Source organism: Hordeum vulgare, chromosome 2H (assembly GCF_904849725.1).
Source record: "Hordeum vulgare subsp. vulgare chromosome 2H, MorexV3_pseudomolecules_assembly, whole genome shotgun sequence".
Lineage (NCBI taxonomy): Eukaryota > Viridiplantae > Streptophyta > Magnoliopsida > Poales > Poaceae > Hordeum > Hordeum vulgare.
Window position 1 is genome coordinate 60,692,939 of NC_058519.1, and position 19,228 is coordinate 60,712,166.

At 46.3% G+C, this 19,228-nt stretch overlaps 2 protein-coding genes and 1 long non-coding RNA gene across 3 annotated transcripts; all 3 read right to left on the minus strand.

The window, feature by feature from the left end:
- Positions 1-674: 674 nt before the first annotated feature.
- On the minus strand, positions 675-4,874 carry LOC123424976 (rhomboid-like protein 19). The gene is made up of 8 exons (XM_045108655.1): positions 4,683-4,874; positions 4,031-4,155; positions 3,340-3,400; positions 2,092-2,258; positions 1,892-2,003; positions 1,607-1,809; positions 1,346-1,477; positions 675-1,096 (listed from the first exon to the last, which is right to left on the minus strand). The coding sequence occupies exons 1-8, from the start codon at positions 4,725-4,727 to the stop codon at positions 997-999; spliced, it is 945 nt and encodes a 314-aa protein (XP_044964590.1). The 5' UTR covers positions 4,728-4,874; the 3' UTR covers positions 675-996.
- Positions 4,875-6,318: 1,444 nt separating this feature from the next.
- Positions 6,319-14,764, minus strand: LOC123424977 (BTB/POZ and MATH domain-containing protein 1-like). The gene is made up of 4 exons (XM_045108656.1): positions 14,106-14,764; positions 10,950-11,298; positions 8,750-9,026; positions 6,319-6,952 (listed from the first exon to the last, which is right to left on the minus strand). Exons 1-4 carry the CDS (start codon positions 14,579-14,581, stop codon positions 6,777-6,779), a joined length of 1,278 nt encoding a protein of 425 aa, XP_044964591.1. The 5' UTR covers positions 14,582-14,764; the 3' UTR covers positions 6,319-6,776.
- LOC123424978 lies at positions 8,194-8,743 on the minus strand. Its single transcript, XR_006621766.1, has 2 exons — positions 8,443-8,743; positions 8,194-8,353 (listed from the first exon to the last, which is right to left on the minus strand). It is a non-coding gene; the product is annotated as an uncharacterized LOC123424978 (long non-coding RNA).
- Positions 14,765-19,228: the final 4,464 nt, after the last annotated feature.

Below are 19,228 nucleotides of genomic sequence, written 5' to 3' on the forward strand. Positions count from 1 at the left end.
TTTTTTTTTCTTTTCTGTGTTTCTTTCCCCGTTTCGCTGCTGCCTGCTCTGGTTTCGTGTCTCTGCGGGGGTTTGTTTGGTGGTCTGCTCTCGTTTGGTGGTAGGAGGGAGGGCTCGAGCACGTGAAGGGCTGGGTCGGCCATGGGCCTGGGCTCACTGGGCTTATGAGTTTTGGCACGAATGGTGGTGTGTCGGCAAAGTCAGATCACTCAAAAAATAAAAAATAAACGTAGCCGTAATAAGCAGTTTGGAAATCACCCATTTTATTTCCTAGCAGGCGCAGTCGCACACGCAATGTTACAACACGCTACACTACTACCGTGTACACATAAATTACAACTCTGAAGTGTGTGCAATTGACCAGGGCAGCTTGAAGAATTCTTCAATGAAATAATAAAGATATTCAAAGAATTCTTACTTACGTATGTGTTGGGCACGAGGATCTGAGTCCGACTAGATGGACTGGTTGTTCCCATACACAAATAAGCTTTTCTCTTTCTTGCTATGGAAAATAAACTTTATTATTTTACCACACACAGCATCATGTCATTTACCAATCACTAGCAATTTAAGGCACCACAACACCTTCTCAGACCGCCATCCATCATCACGTACGTACTCGCAGCAATCATAATTCCAGCAGATAGAACCAAATGGATCGACAAACGAACAGATGCGCTAACTCGTTCATTGATCATAGAACGCCCCTGGGCCCCAAAAATGCAAAGCGAAAGACTCTCAGCAGTCATCATGCGTCTAAATTGTGCTAACAAACATGATGCTATCATTGCACAGTTCGGCATGGTTCCCTAAATCAGTAAAATCACACATTCTCGCATCACCACCTCCCTCTAGAAGCACTTACAGATAGATATAAACTAGGGGATAGAAAGAGCTCGCGGTCAAACCGACGATGCTCCCTGCCCTCCAGACAACGTCACTTGGGTAACGCAGCACCGGGAATTCACAACATTCGCAGGTCGTTTTGTAGAAGGCTCAAACTTTGTCAGATGCGTCGAGAGATGTGCTCTCTGTACTCTTGACGGCGGCCAGCTTCTCAGCCAATCTTTGCTCCAGTGCCCTTTGACCCCTTTCCCTGCAGTGAGATCAACACGGCCAAGTGAGTCGGGTATACTAGCACATTTACATTTCTTGCAACGACCAGAAGCGCCAAATAGAGTTATTAGTTACTGAACCGAAAGACTCAAAACTAAGAACACGGCAATTAGGTCAAACAGAATGACATAACCACATAGATTCCACAAGCTCAAAAAGTGCATCCACTAGTTTGTGTGAGCAAGGATGGGACAATATGTTTTACTTGAGGTAAGTCACAAAAACTAACCTCCTCCTGTTTGCCTCAGTAGAATCTGAACCAGGCAATGATGAGGTTTCCAGTGTCTGACCCCTGTCTGCCCTATCAGATCTCCCACAAAGAAGCCTATGGAATATTGAGGCTATCGGATCCAAAACTGGTCTGCATATTTTAATAATTAGTCCAAATAAGGCTATGGAATCCAGAATTTTGCTATGCTTTCATAAATTAGTCAGGAAGTCCGTCCGTAAACTAAGATCTTAGTACTATATAAAGGGGAAGCTGTGATACCTCAGAAATGCAGGGAAGAAACTTGAGAAAGAGAACTCCTCGCTTGGATCACCTTTCAGGCCCGTCTCTAGCCTCTTTTGGAAGTAACGCAGGTAAATCCAACTCATGTAAATGCCAAACAATATAACTGGGAGGTAAGATACCAAGTCCTTCATGAAGAAGCTTACAACAACGGAGATCAGTGCAATAAGTGATGGGATCCACTGAGTAGGGACAAAAATGAACATGTCAGGTCAGATGATAACGCCAAACAGAGTCATTCTATTAACAGTGACAGTTACAAACCTTTCCCTTAATCTTCAGCACGAAAAGATTAAGCTCCTGATCTGGCATAAGTTGCTTGATGCCCACCAGCAATCCTGAGAGAACGCCATAAAAACCAGAAAGAGGAGTGTAGCTGAGAAATCAAACATAAAGAAAACTCGTTAGTTTACCAACATCAAACCAGACACGCTCGTGCACTTCTATGGAAATAGAATACTCACAGGTAGCTCTCTTGTTGTGTTACATAGTACACAGCAATAGCAGTTATGAAGACACACATTGAAGTTGAGAAGTTGACAACAAAAACGAACTTTGATAACTCCTTTGTGCCCCATAAAGGCTCTAATAATTTCCCGAATAAAAGAAGACCAATTATGCTGATAATCACCTGGAAGCACATTATCCTTGTGAGTTGAGGGGGCTCAATTAAATATGAATGGTTTTAAATCTTATATTAAAATAGTGCACAGCGGACGGGTAAAGTGTGTTGATAATGTCAAGAGAGGTCGGAGTAGACCAAACTTGACATGCGAGGAGTCCGTAAAAAGAGATCTGAAGGACTGGAATGTCACCAAAGAACTAGCCATGGGCAGGGGTGTGTGGAAGTTAGCTATCCACGCTCCAGAACCATGAGTTGGTTTCGAGATCTTATGGGTTTCAGCTCTAGCCTACCCCAACTTGTTTGGGACTAAAGGCTTTGTTGTGGTAGTGGTGGTAGTTTAAGTCTTATATTAAAATAGTGCACTTGGCAACTGGAGACCAAGGAAGGCGAATCTACGGATATTATAGTATAATTTATTTAACATATAAGCACCAAATACGAAACAGCTGATCACCTAGTCAGGAGCAAACAACGATAAAAGAGAACATCACTCGCTGTCACTCCCTAACAAACTTAACATAATCCTAAAGTTAAAGCGCATCAGTATTTCAGTCAAGTACTGTAGCTAGCTTACTATGCAACCATGCCATATACTGCATAGATGTTATCACTTCTCACAAATATTTCGAGTTTTCGACTCTAATGATTTTGCGACTATCGCTCGGCATAAACGAAGATTGAATTATAAATATTACGGTGTCCACCTTACTAAAACATGATTCAATTCATGAGAAAAAACTACCAATCTATAAACAGACAGACAAAGCAACCATACTCTATTTCACTCCCTATCCATAACTCATCAAGCCCGTTATTTTTCATTGGTAACCATCTAAAAGCTTCACCACCATGTCTACATACTTTAGAAAAGGCAATCTCTCACACGGCAGTACATAAATCTTTACTTCACACATAGTTACTTTAGTTGACATAGTCCTTCCTTCTTTTAGTTTCAGGGAGATTTAGTTTCAGTACTCTTCCTAAAATTAATTATAAGAAACATACTGAATGCTAAGATGATCGCAAGTCATACAAAAGGACAAATCAGAACTCTCTGCCCTTGACAAAGGTGAGAGGAAGAGCTTACCCCTGGAATTGTTTGCTCGACATAGCCAGCAGTTATCAGGTTCCAGGCGAAAGGGATTGTCCTGTAGAATAAATAAATTAATCAAACAATTCAAAAGAAAATAGAAGCATTGATTTTTTACGGGAAGTATGCAAAACATCCAACAAGTTCAATTTATACAGGGTAACATCTGCAAGGCATATTTAACATTCATTGGCTTCTTAAGGAAAAACTACTGGTAACTTCATTTCAAAACAAGCAAGATAGGTGGCTTTAATTTTACGTGCACCAGATGTAATAGTGACGAACACTTCATCACTGACTAGAATGCATGGCACTGCACTCACAAACTATCACCACCTCAGCAAAACTGTATCGGAAACTAGCACTCTAGATGGGCATGCTGACTAGCTGTATTAGTTCTGTGTACGATTCAGTGCTAGCCGGATATGGTACTAGCACATCTACATATGAATATAGAGAAGAAATATTTCTCCTCAGAAGGCATACTAGATGTTATAAAAATCCTTGCAGTCTAAAAACTCAAAACTAATGAGGCTAACCGACAGTTAAGTAACTCAAAACTGATGGTACTGATAGTAAAGTGGTTAATTATGAAATTAGGTCAGGTTCCCCCTCTTGACATGTAACGACTAATTTGACCATTACTCAGGTCTGTGACTAAAATTTCTCGGCAAACAATGGATTCAACCTTGCTGGGATAAGTGCGAGATAGTTGATGGCTGACGGGAACAGCTGGACCAAGAGGTGCACGAGAAGCAGTATGACGGCGAGGCCCTTGCAGAGCTTCGTGTACCCTCTGAAGAAGCTTCCACCCTGCATTTTGGTAAACGCAGCATGTGTCAGTGACCGAGACAGCTCGAGATGTACAACAACGAGTGTTTCCACGCGCAATTCAGCTACTAGGCAACAACATCTGAGGCACGCAAATCTGTTAAACTATGGGCACGAGCAAGCCCCAGTACATGGTAAGACCAAGCGTAGCTTAGAAAGAGCACGCTGCAGGTATTCCTCTGGCATTGGTGTGAGCAGAGAGCTAGTGAACGGATTCAACTATCCAACTACAGAACCATTTACCGAGATCCGCGACCCCAATTACAGGTGACGCGCGTCATAGGCTCGACAAACACATCGCCCCCCCGGAATTCCAAGACCAGCATCCCTGCGACGGCCGGCCTCCCGGGGAACCGAGAACCAGCGCGGCGGGGACGTCGATGGGCTCCAGGACGCGCCCCGTGCCACACGGTGGGCACGAGAGGAGCCCGGGCGAAGGATCTAGAGGCGTCCGACAGCGAGGGGCGTTCGCCGCACCAGATCTGGGGAGAGGGGGAGGAGGCACGTACCCCGGAGGGGAGCGACGGCGCCGGAGGGGAGGCGCTGCTCATCATCGTGGCGGCCGCCGCCCGACGAGATCCGCCGATCCGGAGCGCGCTGTGGCCGCAGTGCGTACACAGTGAGGAGAGGGGACGGAGGAAGTGGAGCGGGGAGCACGCAAAGGTTTGATGGGTTTGGGATCGATCGTTGGGTCCGTGGGGTCGACTGGCTTCCGGGACGACGGTTCGGGCTTCGGGTTCGGCGTACTCTCCCTGCTGCCTCTTTTTTTTCTTAACAAAGAAAGCGCCCAATTCCATAATCAGTCCATAGCAAAAGGGAAACGTTTCCCTTCGACGCGCCGGCGGAAACAACGCGTCATGCAATATTTTTCTTTATGGTAATCGTTTAAATTTGCTATAATCAATGTTCAAATTTGCTATACTTGTCCACTAAAAAAGCTGCATATACGTTTGGTTGCAACCAGTGTCCAAATCTAACGGTGTGGCCTGCGTGCAGCTGACGGATCGGACGGCCCGCGCGCGGCCGGTCGAAAGTTTTGAACGACGCGCCGACGCAGAGCACTGTCCATAGCAAAAGTATATAAGAGGTTACAATGGCAAGAAGATTGATAGAAGGGAAAGTACAACCATATAAGCAGAGCTGAATGGAGAAAGCAAAGATAGATTGACCACAATTCAATAAGATGAACTACAGCGATGAAGAGAGAAATGAATAACATGCCATGAGCTAGCACGAATGAAGGGGTTGAAAAAGAATGAGAACTCGCACCAAATTACTGAATTCAGATCTGACCAAACGGGAAGGGGTAAATGGGCCGGCCCGGCAGCCCGCGTGCGTGGCACGACACGGACCCAGCCCGACACGGGCTAATCGTGCTCAGGCCAGACACGAAGCACGCCTCGGACTGTGCTTGGAGGCTGGGCACGCGGGCCGGCACGACACGGCCCGTTTATTGTTATATATATATATTTAGAAAAAAAATTAATATATATATACAAAAAATGGTCCAATAGGCCGAAAAATAAGCCCATAAGACTAAAAAATGCGGTCCAGCGTGCTAATCGGACCAACATGACAGCCCGTTTAATAAGCGGGTCATGTCTGGACCTAGAGGCGCGGCCCACGGGCCGACACGACACGACCCAACTAATAAACGTGCCAGTCCCGATTACCATGGGCCGTGCCATACCGGCCCATTTGGCCAGGTCTGACTGAATTGTTCTCTTTTCCATCACAAGAGATTGAAAGAGTGACAGGCAGCATCATCAAAGCAAACTTAGAGGGTGCTTGGATACGTTTTAGTCTCATGACTAAAAGTTGCTAGCCTCACCCATGCTTGGATCCAAATACTAAAGAGATTAAAATCAAGTTAATGAGCATTCATTATCCTACAAACCCTCCAATCCAGAACTCCTGAGGAGACCAATGCACATTTTAGTAAGGATACCCCTGACTAAAAGATTTTAGCCTCAAGACTAGTTTTAGCCTCTCTTTAGTCAGGGTGCTTGGAACTTTAGCCTTTAAAGACACTAGTTTTAGTCCCTGGGTCCAAGCACCCTCTTAGCATACGAGTTTCAGTCTTGAAGAGCCACATAATGCATACGAGCATCATCAAAGCAAACTTAACATGCACGAATGCCATCATAAGAAGGTTTAACATACACATTCAATTCAAATAGATATCATTGATTACATCATTTCAATTCAATACAATACACATCATGCAGACGACTAGGAATCAACAAGGCTGACCTAGCACAAACCAACTGTGAACACATCCTGCGCTTTTATTTCTGCTTGATCAAGCCTTGTACCGGTCAGTCGACCTTCGCCGCGCCACCTGTGCGCAATTATGACCACAGGCTGCAAAGTAACAGAGCTTCGCAGCAATTCAATTGTAAGCCAGTCAGTTGAATATATATCAGCACCAACGCGCTCCAGACTAGCACCACGGCCTAGCATCACGGCTAAGGATGAGGATGAAGATCAGAATCACAAGACAAACACCGATACACATTACAGCATGCCGCATGCATGCCGTTATACGGACACTTTACAGCGAAACGGCATGAAACTCCTTCTAGGCTTGACCCAGGGACCAGTTAAAGCCTTGGTTTCACACGTCTTCCATTTGCATCGCCACCATCCAGGACTTCGTTTGAATATAAGCAGGGGGGCACAGCGTGGTCTCCTACCTTCGCAACATACTCCAGAAGCTCGGTCAGGAGTGAAGGGCAGCTTTGCTGCAAATAATCGAATCCTTCGGTTTGCATGACAGCTGCACAAGAAAGGACAGGTTAAAAAATGTTGTCAGATTAGGATTTCAGGTCACATCCTATGCCTACCAAAACAAGGGTATTAGTAAGCATAGAAAAAGAAAAATACTTGTGGCTTTCATATATTGAAGATGCTTGTGGCTTGGTAGTGAATACATACTGCAAGGTCAAGGGTACAACTAATAGGCCAGACACTACATCAAAAGGTTCACACAACAAACCAACTAATAGGCCAGACACTACATCAAAAGGTTCACGCAGCAAACCATTGACCAATAAGCAGCAAAGAAAGCAGTGGCAGAGTCCATAGCCTGACAGCCTCTTGAAAAATAAGGTATATTAGAACCACCTGTTTTGCATTAATGAAACTCATGTTCACATGCAAAACCATTAAGCCATAGCCTTGTGGTATACCACCAAATTAACCAAAGAGCAAAGCTATCTATAGGCCGCTACTCATGTCAAAAGCCTAAACAAATTCTTGTTGCAGCTTATGATCCTAAGTACACTGATGGATGTTTCCCATTCATTTATATTCTCCCACATTTCAGTTCTCAGGGATGCTTCACATCGGGAACGTAAAATTTTCAGTGTTCATATATCATAGGATCTCATAAGAATAGGACCTCAATGCATCATAGGCAACTGCGGTATTTGGTACTCCCTCCGTCCCAAAATAAGTGTCTTAACTTCGTACTAACTTTAGTATAGAAGTTGAGACACTTATTTTGGGACGGAGGGAGTAGTATTGTAAGAATGTCTCAGTATAAAAGAAGAAAAGGTCAGTTCACCATATATTATAACAAATTCTATGGTTTATGCCCCAACTAGCCCTGCCAAAAAATTGGCATGACCAAAGTGAGGGCATGACCAATAATTTAGTGAGTTAGTATTGCTTGGATTGCTACCATTATACTACCTCTGTTAGTTTGCAGTTCAGTTTGCAGTTCAATTTGAACTGCAAGAACATCTTATATTATGGGGGGACGGAGGGAGCACCTACCAATATTTTGGCAAACACTCACTTAGTTTGCGACCAACTGAATTGCCAAACATTTGGCAATTTGGATTGATTAGTTTTTTGTTTGATTCTATCGGTTGCAATGTTGAGTTCATCATTATAGTAGTATGTTTTTCGATAGACTTATTCATTGATCTCCAGACAAAAGAAACAAACAAGCATGCAAGAGTACAGATGTACAACACATACGTCACCTTGCAAAGAATATTGATCTCCAGTTAAGTCTGTTTTTCAGCTAAGCCGTGATATGGCCATCACTCATCAACGTAGCATCTGAACTACGTACAAGATATGCCTTAGAAGAAGGAAACTCACAGAGTCATGGCCGCCTTCCCCAAATAGTTCTGTGTAAGAACAAACAGTTTGCAGTACTCCTATTGGGCTGTGTAAACACGATTTGGTTACACGGTCAACACAATTAATCGATCCAAATAACCGTTCGTAGTTTACACATATAGGTTAGCAGTTTACCTCTGCCGATTAATCCGGCATACTGAACACTTAAAATACTATCATTACAGAACAAGACGACACCCACATACTAGAAGCGGGTAAGAGTCATGCCAATTTTCGGCGAGCGAATCCCACGCCCACAGGACGCCAATCCGTTGGCAAAATTTTGGTGCCAATCCAAACGACATCAAAATCTAGTGGGCGAGCCAAATATTTGGTAGGGTCAGCATTGGATGGGAACCAAACACAACCCCGATAGCCACAAGTAAATACATACAGGAAATCGCCAAATTCTATAGCAATATTCTCAGGCTTAAATTCTTACCTTTCAAATTCTCCGGCGAGGCCACAAATTTCAAGCAAACAGTTTTTAGCTGGTGGCAATGGTGCTGTTCAGCCAGCGCCAAAGTATTTGCAACTGTGTTTATCGCAACGTCTTCACATAGCTTGAGTTCAGAAAGCAGCTTTAGTCTCTCCAATGCATACCGGTCAGCAGCTGCAAGCAAATGCTGAGCCATCAAAGTGGAAACCCAAGTCGTATTTAGACCAGTAAGCTCTTCTATATTGGGCAATTCATCCCAGTACATAAAATGGAGCAAGGCCTGCAAAGTAGAACATGATGCACACCATGTCAGCTCAAGTGAAAAAATAGAAGGTTTCGAAAGCCAATGGAAATGAATGAACCATATTTCTGCAGAGCTAAGAGAATGCAAATGTTTATAGTAAGAAGATAGAAAGAAGACAACAACAACCATGCCTTTCAGTCCCAAACAAGTTGGGGTAGGCTAGAGTTGAAACCCATAAGATCTCGAAGACAAGTCATGGCTCTGGAACGTGGATAGCTAACTTCCACGCACCCCTGTCCATGGCTAAGTCTTTGTCGATATTCCAAACCTTCAGGTCTCTCTTAACGGACTCCTCCCATGTCAAGTTTGGTCTACCACGACCCCTCTTAACATTCTCAGCACGCTTTATCCGTCCGCTAAGCACCGTTGAATATGTCCAAACCATCTGAGACGATGCTGGACCAGCTTCTCTTCAATCGGTGCTACCCCAAGTCTCTCTCGTATATCGTCATTTCGTACCCGATCCTTCCTTGTGTGGCCACATATCCATCTCAACATGCGCATCTCTGCTACACCTAACTGTTGGATATGTCGTCTCTTGGTTGGCCAACACTCCGCGCCATACAACATCGCAGGTCGGATAGCTGTCCTATAAAACCTGCTTTTTAGCTTTTGTGGCACTCTCTTGTCACAGAGTACGCCAGAAGCTTGGCGCCACTTCATCCACCCAGCCTTGATTCGGTGGCCCACGTCTTCATCGATATCGCCATCCTTCTGCAACATGGACCCCAAATATCGAAACGTGTCTCTCTCCGGTACCACCTGCCCACCAAGGCTAACCTCTCCATCCTCGTGCCTAGTGGCACTAAAACTGCACCTCATGTATTCAGTTTTAGTTCTACTAAGCCTAAAACCTTTCGATTCTAGAGTCCGCCTCCATAACTCTAACTTTCTATTAACCCCCGTTCGGCTATCATCGACTAGCACCACATCATCCGCAAAGAGCATACACCATGGGATATCTCCTTGTATATCCCTTGTGACCTCATCCATCACCGAATCAAAAAGATAAGGGCTCAAAGCTGACCCTTGGTGTAGCCCTATTCTAATCGGGAAGTCATCGGTGTCGCCATCACTTGTTCGAACACTTGTCACAACATTATCATACATATCCTTGATGAGGGTAATGTACTTTATTGGGACTTTGTGTTTCTCCAAGGCCCACCACATGACATTCCGAGGTATCTTATCATAGGCCTTCTCCAAATCAATGAAACACCATATGAAGGTCCTTCTTTTGCTCCCTGTATCTCTCCATCAGCTGTCGTACCAAGAAGATGGCTTCCATGGTAGACCTCCCAGGCATGAAACCAAATTAAAATTTGATGAACTAGAACTACACTGATTACAGCTTACAATACAGCTGGTATGTTAAAACTAATATAGTTCCTGGCAGCATATTGCATCAAACTGCTTGCCCTAAAATGATCACCGGGTACTATAAATAGATCACTGAACAAAGAAAAATCATTTAACTTGCTTGAAATCCAAAAAAGGAAATCATGACAGGTGCACACCAAGGCACTGAAGTTATGTTTCAAGTAATAGTTCAAAAAAGCGCTAGGCGTTAATTGTGCATTTTGCCACCGCCTTGCACTTTCCTGACCAAAGCACATGCTTATGCGCAGATTAAGCACAGTTATGCGCTAGGCGTTTTGCTATCGCCTAGAGCTTAGGCGCACTTAGGTGTTCGCTTAGGTGCGCCTTTTTTAACTTTCAACCAGGTTGCTATTAAAGAAGTAATTTACTTGCTTCCAATTCAATGATGTGACAAAAAAAGGTTGCAAGGAGAAAGCTTCAAGACTTTATGGCAGAAAAAGATGACATGGTAGTAATTAATTAGGCGGGAACAAGCAGCATGAAAATAAAATAAAATGAGAAGAGGAAGCCATGTAAAACCTTGAATACTGGAGCCTCCATGTCTTCAATCTTTATGCACTTCATGTTTTTATCCTTCATGGGACCAAAGAGTTGTGCCCTAAAAACTGGTGATCGGGCTGCAAGAATCACCTTGTGAGCAGGAAACATCTCTTCATCAACTTCAAATATTATGTCGGTTCTCTTCCCACTGGTCAACAAATGCCCAATATGCTGAGACATGTCAGATTGTGGCACTGGTATCCTGTATATCTTTGGGCCTTCAGTATGCGACTGAACAACACCAACGGTGCAGTTTACCAGAAGGCAATCATCTTTAAGATAATCTGATGTTTCCAGGCCAGAGCGTTTGAAGAAACGTTTGTAACCCCTGCAAGATGCACAGAAATAAGTTACTTGTAAAGTTGCATTAGTTACTGCACGGCAAGCAAAATCAGCGTTCAATGCATACAGTGATATCAAACAGCTAAACCAAGAAGCTATTCAAAATGGATGGACAGATACACGTGGTCAAACAAGCAAAGTGAGAACAAGGATAAATCAACACATACATGTTTTTACATGAACCGCTTGCTCTACACTGTATTCTAGCAATTTACGTAACATCCAGAAACACAACTACACGCCAGAATGCCAAATAGAAGATAGGAAGTGGAACCAAACAGAATAAAATATTCATTACAAAGAGACTATAATGCCATCCAACAAGGAACTACAACCACACCTAGATGGTCACACTACTAACTTATACTAGACACACAACTATCTAAGATTTGCAAAGGAACTACAATCTCATCCAACAAGGAAGTGCAATCTGATCCTAGGTGGTTATTTAGTCAGCAACTAGTCGGCAGGGCTGGCGTCAGTCTGGACAGGTGCTGGACCGCGGACCGATTGCGCCGCCGCGGCCTTCAGCACCATCCGCGGTGCGTCTTGTGCGACCAAGAGCCTGAAACGATGCGCCACCTGCTAGTCACCTGCCCCTTCTCGTAACAGGTATGGCATGAGACGCTCTCCTGGCTTCGGCTGACCTGCCGACCGCCAGACCAAGAGGTCACACTGAACGATTGGTGGATGCATGCCAAGCTGGAGACGCCAAAACCCATGCGCAAGGGCCTCGCCACGACAACTCACCTGACGGCATGGATGCTCTGGAAGCACCGCAACTCCTGTGTGTTCGACGGCGAGCAGACATCCACCACCCTGCTCGCGACAAGAATCAGAGAGGAGGCATCCCTTTGGGTTCGGGCTGGGGCTACTGGCCTTGGGGTGATCATGCCGCTGACCTGGGACGTTCACTAGTTTTTTGTGTTCTATTTTTGCAACCCTGTGAGCCTCCTCCTCGGAGGCGTGTACTGTTAAACTACCCCCCTTTTCAATGAAAAGAAACGCAGAGTCTTTGCGTTTTCCCAAAAAAAAAAAAAAAAAAAAAAAAAAAAAGTCGGCAGGGCTGGGAGCAACTCAAATATATGCTTTCCCAATAAGAATGAGTTGGTACATAATTTCCGTTACATCCATTGTAACTCTTAAGCATACATTATCATATCAAAGCATATTTGCTTCTGGAGAATATCATAGGGCCGTAAATGTGCCACGCATATTAGGGCAACATAGCATACAATACTCTGACCACAAAAAAATACAGAAACAATTATTAATGTCCCAGCGCCATATAAATAGTAGTCCTATTCAACCCCGGATGACAAAAAGGCAATTCTCAACCTCAACAAATACTTATGTGAATCAACATATATGGAACTCAAAGGAAATTTGAACAGGATTGCTTCAATCAACTTTTGTGCTGCAACACTACCGGTGGAAGGGTGGTAGGCACGTCAAGCTTAATTTGCCCATGTCTTATCCGAGATATAACCCAGCCAGTAACAACGACAAAATGTAGACCAACCATGCCTACAACAGAACAACATACCACCATGGACTAAATTACTGGCCTAAACACTAGCAAGGTAAATTTTCTAGTGCAGAGCAGCAGACTTTTGGAAATAAACATCAGAACCACTTAACTTTACATTCCCAAACCAAAAACAATAGCATTCAGCCCCAATGAATTGACACCCAGTTAAGACATAATATGAAACAGTAGACCAATTCTTATTATAAAGCATGAACAGACATGCAGAGCAGCTAAGTAGCCAACTCCAGAAAACTAAGCTATATAAACTGAATCCCTGGGACTTCTACAGAACGAACCAAGCCAGGCACGTATATATATTGGAGGTGGCCAGCTCTCATCTAGATGAGACCTAACAAAGTCACATCTAACTTCTATACAATTTGATTTTACACCGAGATTCGTGGGATTTATTTATTTTTTGCTTGGTTGATTATATGGTGTAGGAGTTAGATGTGACTTGGTTAATTCTCATCTAGAGGAGAATTAGCAAACCCAGCTTTGAAGGATGCGGTGTAGCCTGTGTGGAGTAGAGTGTCTTTCTTTAGGGCACGTACAATGGGGGCGCTTAGGCCCGGGCGCTATTGATTAAATCCCGGCCGTGTTGGTAGTTATTCCTTCGTTCCTAGCGTCTCACGCCTGTGCATGTTGATATGTGCAGGATTTTAAGCGACCACGCGTTGGAGATGCCCTTATGTGACTTTGTTAGGTCTCATCTAGATGAGAATTAGCAAATCCGATATATATTCTGATGATCGTCGTCGTCATTATTATTATATGTAGATCTGTCTGTGGGGAGGAGGCAGCCCCTCTGCCATCTTGTCTCTTTCTCACACACCCCTCGTTAAGAAATCCTCAGGGTCGCGAAATAACACCGCCGGGGGTGGGGGGCGCGCACGCGGTGCCCAGTGAGCAGGGGAGTTATCGCGGCAGCGCTTCCTAATACCACGCAATACTACGGTTCACTCTAACGTATTTGCATTACGAACATCCTAAACGCAACTGACTAGTAGTAAACCTAAAGCAGCTCCAATCTTCATATAGATATCCAAAATTGCCACAAACATAATTGCCACCACGAAACCTAAGAAGATAGCAATTCCTACTCGAGAATACTGCCTATATTATCCGTTCCAAGTGAAACAAACGACTCTGGTTCTCTAAAACAGAGATGAAAAGCACATGCATCTAAGAATGACCTACGCAATCCGATCATAAATGTTTTATTAGTAGCGCAAGGCAAGGCAAGGCAAGGGGGGACTGACCACATGCTGCCCCGGTACTTGAGGGTGTAGGGCCCGCCCTCGAGCGAGCGGCCAAAGTGGGTGTGCACCTTGTCCTGTCCCTTGCCGCTCTGGTCGACGAGGGTGAGCTCGAAGAGCGCGCGCACGTCGGTGCCCTCGCTGGCGAGCGCGATGAAGAGCGAGACGTATGCGGCGCCGTCCTCGGCGCTCTTGCCGTCGGGGTAGAAGTAGATGGCCCACTCGAAGCCGCCGACGGTGAAGGACTCGGAGGCGATGTACTTGCCGACCCCGATCCCCTTGGCGAGCGAGTAGCCGGCGATCTTGAAGTGGTGCGAGCCGTTGACGGTCTTGGTGACGGAGGTGGAGGCCGTCTCGACGGGCGGGGACGGGGAGGGGGAGGGCGCGGCCGGCGGCGCGGAGATCGGCGGGAAGTAGGGCCTGCCCGCGGCGGCCGCGGAGGAGGAGGGCCCGCCGCGGCTCGTGCGGCCGACGCCCATCTGCCGCGGGTGGGGTGGGGTAGGGCTCGGCGCCCGCGGTTGGGGGAGGGAGGGGATCCGGCGCGGATCGGGCGGATCGGGGCGTGGCGGCGCCGGATTCCCGCTGCGGCGGCCCGGGGGTCGGGGTCGGGGCCGGCGGTGGCGGATTTGGGGGAGGGAGGAGATGGGGGAGGTGGTGGTGGTGGTGTTTGGTTTTGGCTCCTGGTTGGTCTGGTCGTCTTGGTTGGGGTTGGGTGGGTGGTGATAAATCGGGTCAGACGGGTCAGGCGGCAGGGCCAGGGGTTGCTAGCTTGTGGGGCTTGCCGACTGGGCTGGCGGGGGCGGTGGTCCCGGCTGGCGAGGGCGGTGGTGGGCCCTGTGGTGCGCGGAGGGCTTTTCGGGCTGCGTCGGGGCGTCAGTTAGTTATTGCTGGTGGATGGACGGAGGTAACCGTTGGTAAAGTTCGGTTCTCACAACTGGGTTGTTGCACTGCATGCGCCCCGGCATTGAAAAGCAAATCTAGTCCGAATCGGATGCGTGTGCCGTCCGGGAAAAGGGAAGGACTCGTCATACTGGTACCTCTTGGGTGTGCAGGGTCGCCGTATCGTGTGGATTCCCCCGCAGGGACGAAGCTAGAAAAAAAAACTGGATGGGGTCATATGCATGGCAATCAACGGTAATTGATACGTACTAAGTTAGACAAGGATTTATTAGTAACTTTATTATGTGGTCAATTGTTCGCCCGTGCTTGCAGATAGTAGTGGCGTGCATGTTGTTGTTGGGGCAAACATTTTTTTTTTGTTATGTGAGAATGGAGAAACAATGATGGTTGGCAGCTGGGATGTGAAATGAGATAGACCAAGATAACATCTACAACATAGGGTTTTGTTAGCTAGCATGGACACCGTCCGCTCATACTGATAGGATATGCCTTCACTTCGATAAACCTCATTCATTGTATGAGGCCGCTCCAAGCGCTCCAACCTCGATTGGTGCTAATTAAGCTTGCCATGGGAGCAAAAGACTGACGCGACGTGTCAATTAATGAGGAGCCAGCCTCGTTTGGTAACCCGATGAGGAAACGGCGGCAGGGGAAGTTTGGGAAGAAGAGGAAAAAGGAGGCGATGGGTCTGTTCAGCCGCACAGGATCGATTTACTCCATCTTTCGCCTAGGTAACTCAGTCTAGCACTCAGCTCATACTGGGTCTAGACACCGCGAGAGAGAATACAATCACCCAGCTCATACTGATAGGATATGCCTTCACTCGGATAAACCTCATTCGGTGTATGAGGCCGCTCCCAACGCTCCAACCTGGATTGGTGCTAAGCTTGTCACGGGAGCAAAAAAACTGATGTGACATGTCAATTAATGAGGAGCCAACCTCGTTTGGTAACCCGGTCAATCATGTGCGGCTGAACAGACCCATCGCCTCATTTTTCCTCTTCTTCCCCAACTTCCCCTGCTACCGCTTCTTCTCCCTAGCGTAGCACCGTCGCCCCGGTGCAGCCACATCGCCCACGCCCTGCACCCGCAACGCCACCTTGCCCCTGGTCGTCGCCCACAACGTTGTCTCGTCCTCGTTTCAGCCGACCGCATGGACCATCGTCCGGAGAAGTTCGACGCGGCAGCATCGGCTCTGCCTCTGTTCGCCGCTGCACCACCGGCTCCACCTCTATTCGTCGCCGCCAACAACCGCTCCTACCAGTCACCACCTGGTCATTCGTAAGGGAAAGCTTCCATAGCAAAATTTGGTGGATTCTAAATCAATCTTTCACTAATCGATGGGTTTAGCACATTACAGAAAGAGAAAGAGATATGGTTGATATAAACTGCAGCCATTCATTGATTATGTATCAATTTTTCAATCAAAAATTTCTCTTCAGTCACTTTTCACAATTCCATGAATTCCTAGTTTGATATAAACTGCAGTCATTTATTGATTCAATACCAATTTTTCAGAAATCATGGCCATCTAATTTCATAAGAAACTGAAATATAAGTCCATCGATTCTGAGTTTCTTGCCATATTATTCTGTTATAGCAAGTACAGTTCGTCGTTTCTTTTGCACACGATGAAAAACTAATTTGAGTGTTGCTGGAATGTACTAGCTGATTTTGCTCTACACAAGTCAGCGTGTATCAAAGTACTAGTGATACAAAATACAATTTAGAATTATCAAATACTCCCTCTGTTCCTAAATATAAGTCTTTTAAGAGATTTCACTAGGGGTCTACATACAGAGCAAAATGAGTGAATCTACTCTAAAATATGTCTATATACATTTGTATGTAGTCCATTAGTGAAACTCTAGAAAAACTTATATTTAGGAACGAAGGGGGTAGTTATCTAGTGATACAAAACTACAATTCAAAATTGTCAAGTAGTTCCTTTCTTTTACTGAATCAAACTGAGTCAGTTGGAAAGTAATGTGATGCTATCTTCGTTACTTTGCTGTTAAGAAATTGTTGCCTTACTTTTTTGTTATTTGTTTCAGGGCAATGTATACCCATCCACCTGATGGTTTTCTTAGTTTATCAAGCAGAGCCTTTAAGGTCTTCACAACGTTTGAATTGGACACAACAGGAAGAGAAGAGATTGGTGCATGCTCTTGTTAGTTTGAAATATCGATTACTTCCATTTGGTTGCATGCGAAATTATATATTCCTTATTGTTGGGGAACATTACATGGAAAACAAAAAAAATTCCTACGCACACGCAATACCTATCCATGGTGATGATCATCTACGAGAAGGAGAGTGAATCTACATACCCTTGTAGATCGCTAAAGCATATATAACACAGTTGATGTAGTGGAACATCTCCGCGAGAGAAATCGCAGCCCGTGACGCGATCTCATCACGATCCGTCCCGCGATCCCATCACGATCCATCCCGATCTAGTGCCGAACGGACGACACCTCCGCGTTCAGCACACATACAGCTTGATGACGATCACCGCCTTCTTGATCCAGCAAGAGGGGCGGAGAGGTAGATGAGTTCTCCAGCGCGGAGGCGTGGTGGTGGTGATGGTGAACTAATCGAGCAGGATTTCTCCTAAGCACCGCCGAACTAGACTAGAAGAAGAACTATGATCTAGAGGAAGAGGGAGCATGTGGCTGATTTTGTTGGGTAATGTAGCATAAATTCAAAATTTTCCTACACCATATTCAGATCTTCCTATGAAGAGACCAGCAACGAGACAAGGGTGAGTGCATCTTCATACCTTTGAAGATCGCTAAGCGGAAGCGTTACTAGAACGCGGTTGATGGAGTCGTACTCGCGGTGATTCAGATCGCGGTGTGATTCCGATCTAGTGCCTAACCACGGCACCTCCGCGTTCAACACACGTGCAGCCCGATGACGTCTCCCGCACCTTGATCCAGCAAGGAGGAGGGAGAGGTTGGGGAAGATCTCCGGTAGCACGACGGCGTGGTGTCGATGGAGAGACGAGGTCTTCCGGCACGGCTTCGCCAAGCACCGTGGGAGGAGGAGCAAGGAGGGGAGCAGGGCTGCGTCGAAGGAGAGAGGAAAGGGTGTGCAAAACAACCCCAAATCCCTCTCTATTTATAGGAGGAGGGGAGGGGGTGCCACCCCTAGGGTTCCCCCCTTAGGTGGTGCGGCAGCCCCCCCAGATGGGAGGTGCGGCGGCTAGGGCAGGGGGAGGGGGTGGCGCACCCCTAGGTGGGCCTTAGGCCCACCAGCGCCTAGGGTTTCCCCCCCCCTCTCCACCTCCTGCGCCTTGGGCCCCTTTGTGGAAGGCGCACCAGCCCACTTTGGGCTGGTTGCCCACCACCTTTTGGCCCATGCTACCTCTTGGGGCTGGTGGCCCCTCCCGGTGGACCCCCCCGGGACCATTTCCGATGGTCCCTGTGGTCCCGGTACGCTACCGGTGACGCCCAAAACATTTCCGGTGTCCAAAACCATCCATCCTATATATCAATCTTTACCTCTGGACCATTCCAGAGCTCCTCGTGATGTCCGGGATCTCGCCCAGGACTCCGAACAACTTTCGGTAACCTCGTATAACATTTCCCTATAACCCTAGCGTCATCGAACCTTAAGTGTGTAGACCCTACGGGTTCGGGAAGCATGCAGACATGACCGAGACGCTCTACAGCCAATAACCATCAGCGGGATCTGGATACCCATGGTGGCTCCCACATGTTCCACAATGATCTCATCGGATGAACCACTATGTCAAGGATTCAATCAATCCCGTATACAATTCCCTTTGTCTATTGGTATAGAACTTCCCGAGATTCGATCGTCGGTATACCTATACCTTGTTCAATCTCGTTACCGGTAAGTCTCTTTACTCGTTCCGTAGCACGTCATCCTGTGACTAACTCCTTAGTCACATTGAGCTCATGATGATGTTCTACTGAGTGGGCCCAGAGATACCTCTCCGTCACACGGAGTGACAAATCCCGATCTCGATTCGTACCAACCCAACAGACACTTTCAGAGGTACCCGTAGTGCACCTTTATAGTCACCCAGTTACGTTGTGACGTTTGATACACCCAAAGCACTCCTACGGTATCCGGGAGTTCCACAATCTCACGGTCGAAGGAAAAGACAGTTGACATTAGAAAAGCTTTAGCATACGAACAATACGATCTAGTGCTATGCTTAGGATTGGGTCTTGTCCATCACATCATTCTCCCAA

Coding starts and splice junctions, on each gene's coding strand:
- LOC123424976 (XM_045108655.1), bottom strand. CDS start 4,727: ATGATGAGCAGCGCCTCCCCTCCGGCGCCGTCGCTCCCCTCCGGG. Junction 2,259..3,339: donor TCGAGCAAACAATTCCAGGG/GTAAGCTCTTCC, acceptor ATGTGCTTCCAG/GTGATTATCAGCATAATTGG. Junction 1,478..1,606: donor TTCTTCCCTGCATTTCTGAG/GTATCACAGCTT, acceptor TAAAATATGCAG/ACCAGTTTTGGATCCGATAG.
- LOC123424977 (XM_045108656.1), bottom strand. CDS start 14,581: ATGGGCGTCGGCCGCACGAGCCGCGGCGGGCCCTCCTCCTCCGCGGCC. Junction 11,299..14,105: donor AAGTACCGGGGCAGCATGTG/GTCAGTCCCCCC, acceptor TGCATCTTGCAG/GGGTTACAAACGTTTCTTCA. Junction 6,953..8,749: donor CTCGCCGGAGAATTTGAAAG/GTAAGAATTTAA, acceptor TTTCTTGTGCAG/CTGTCATGCAAACCGAAGGA.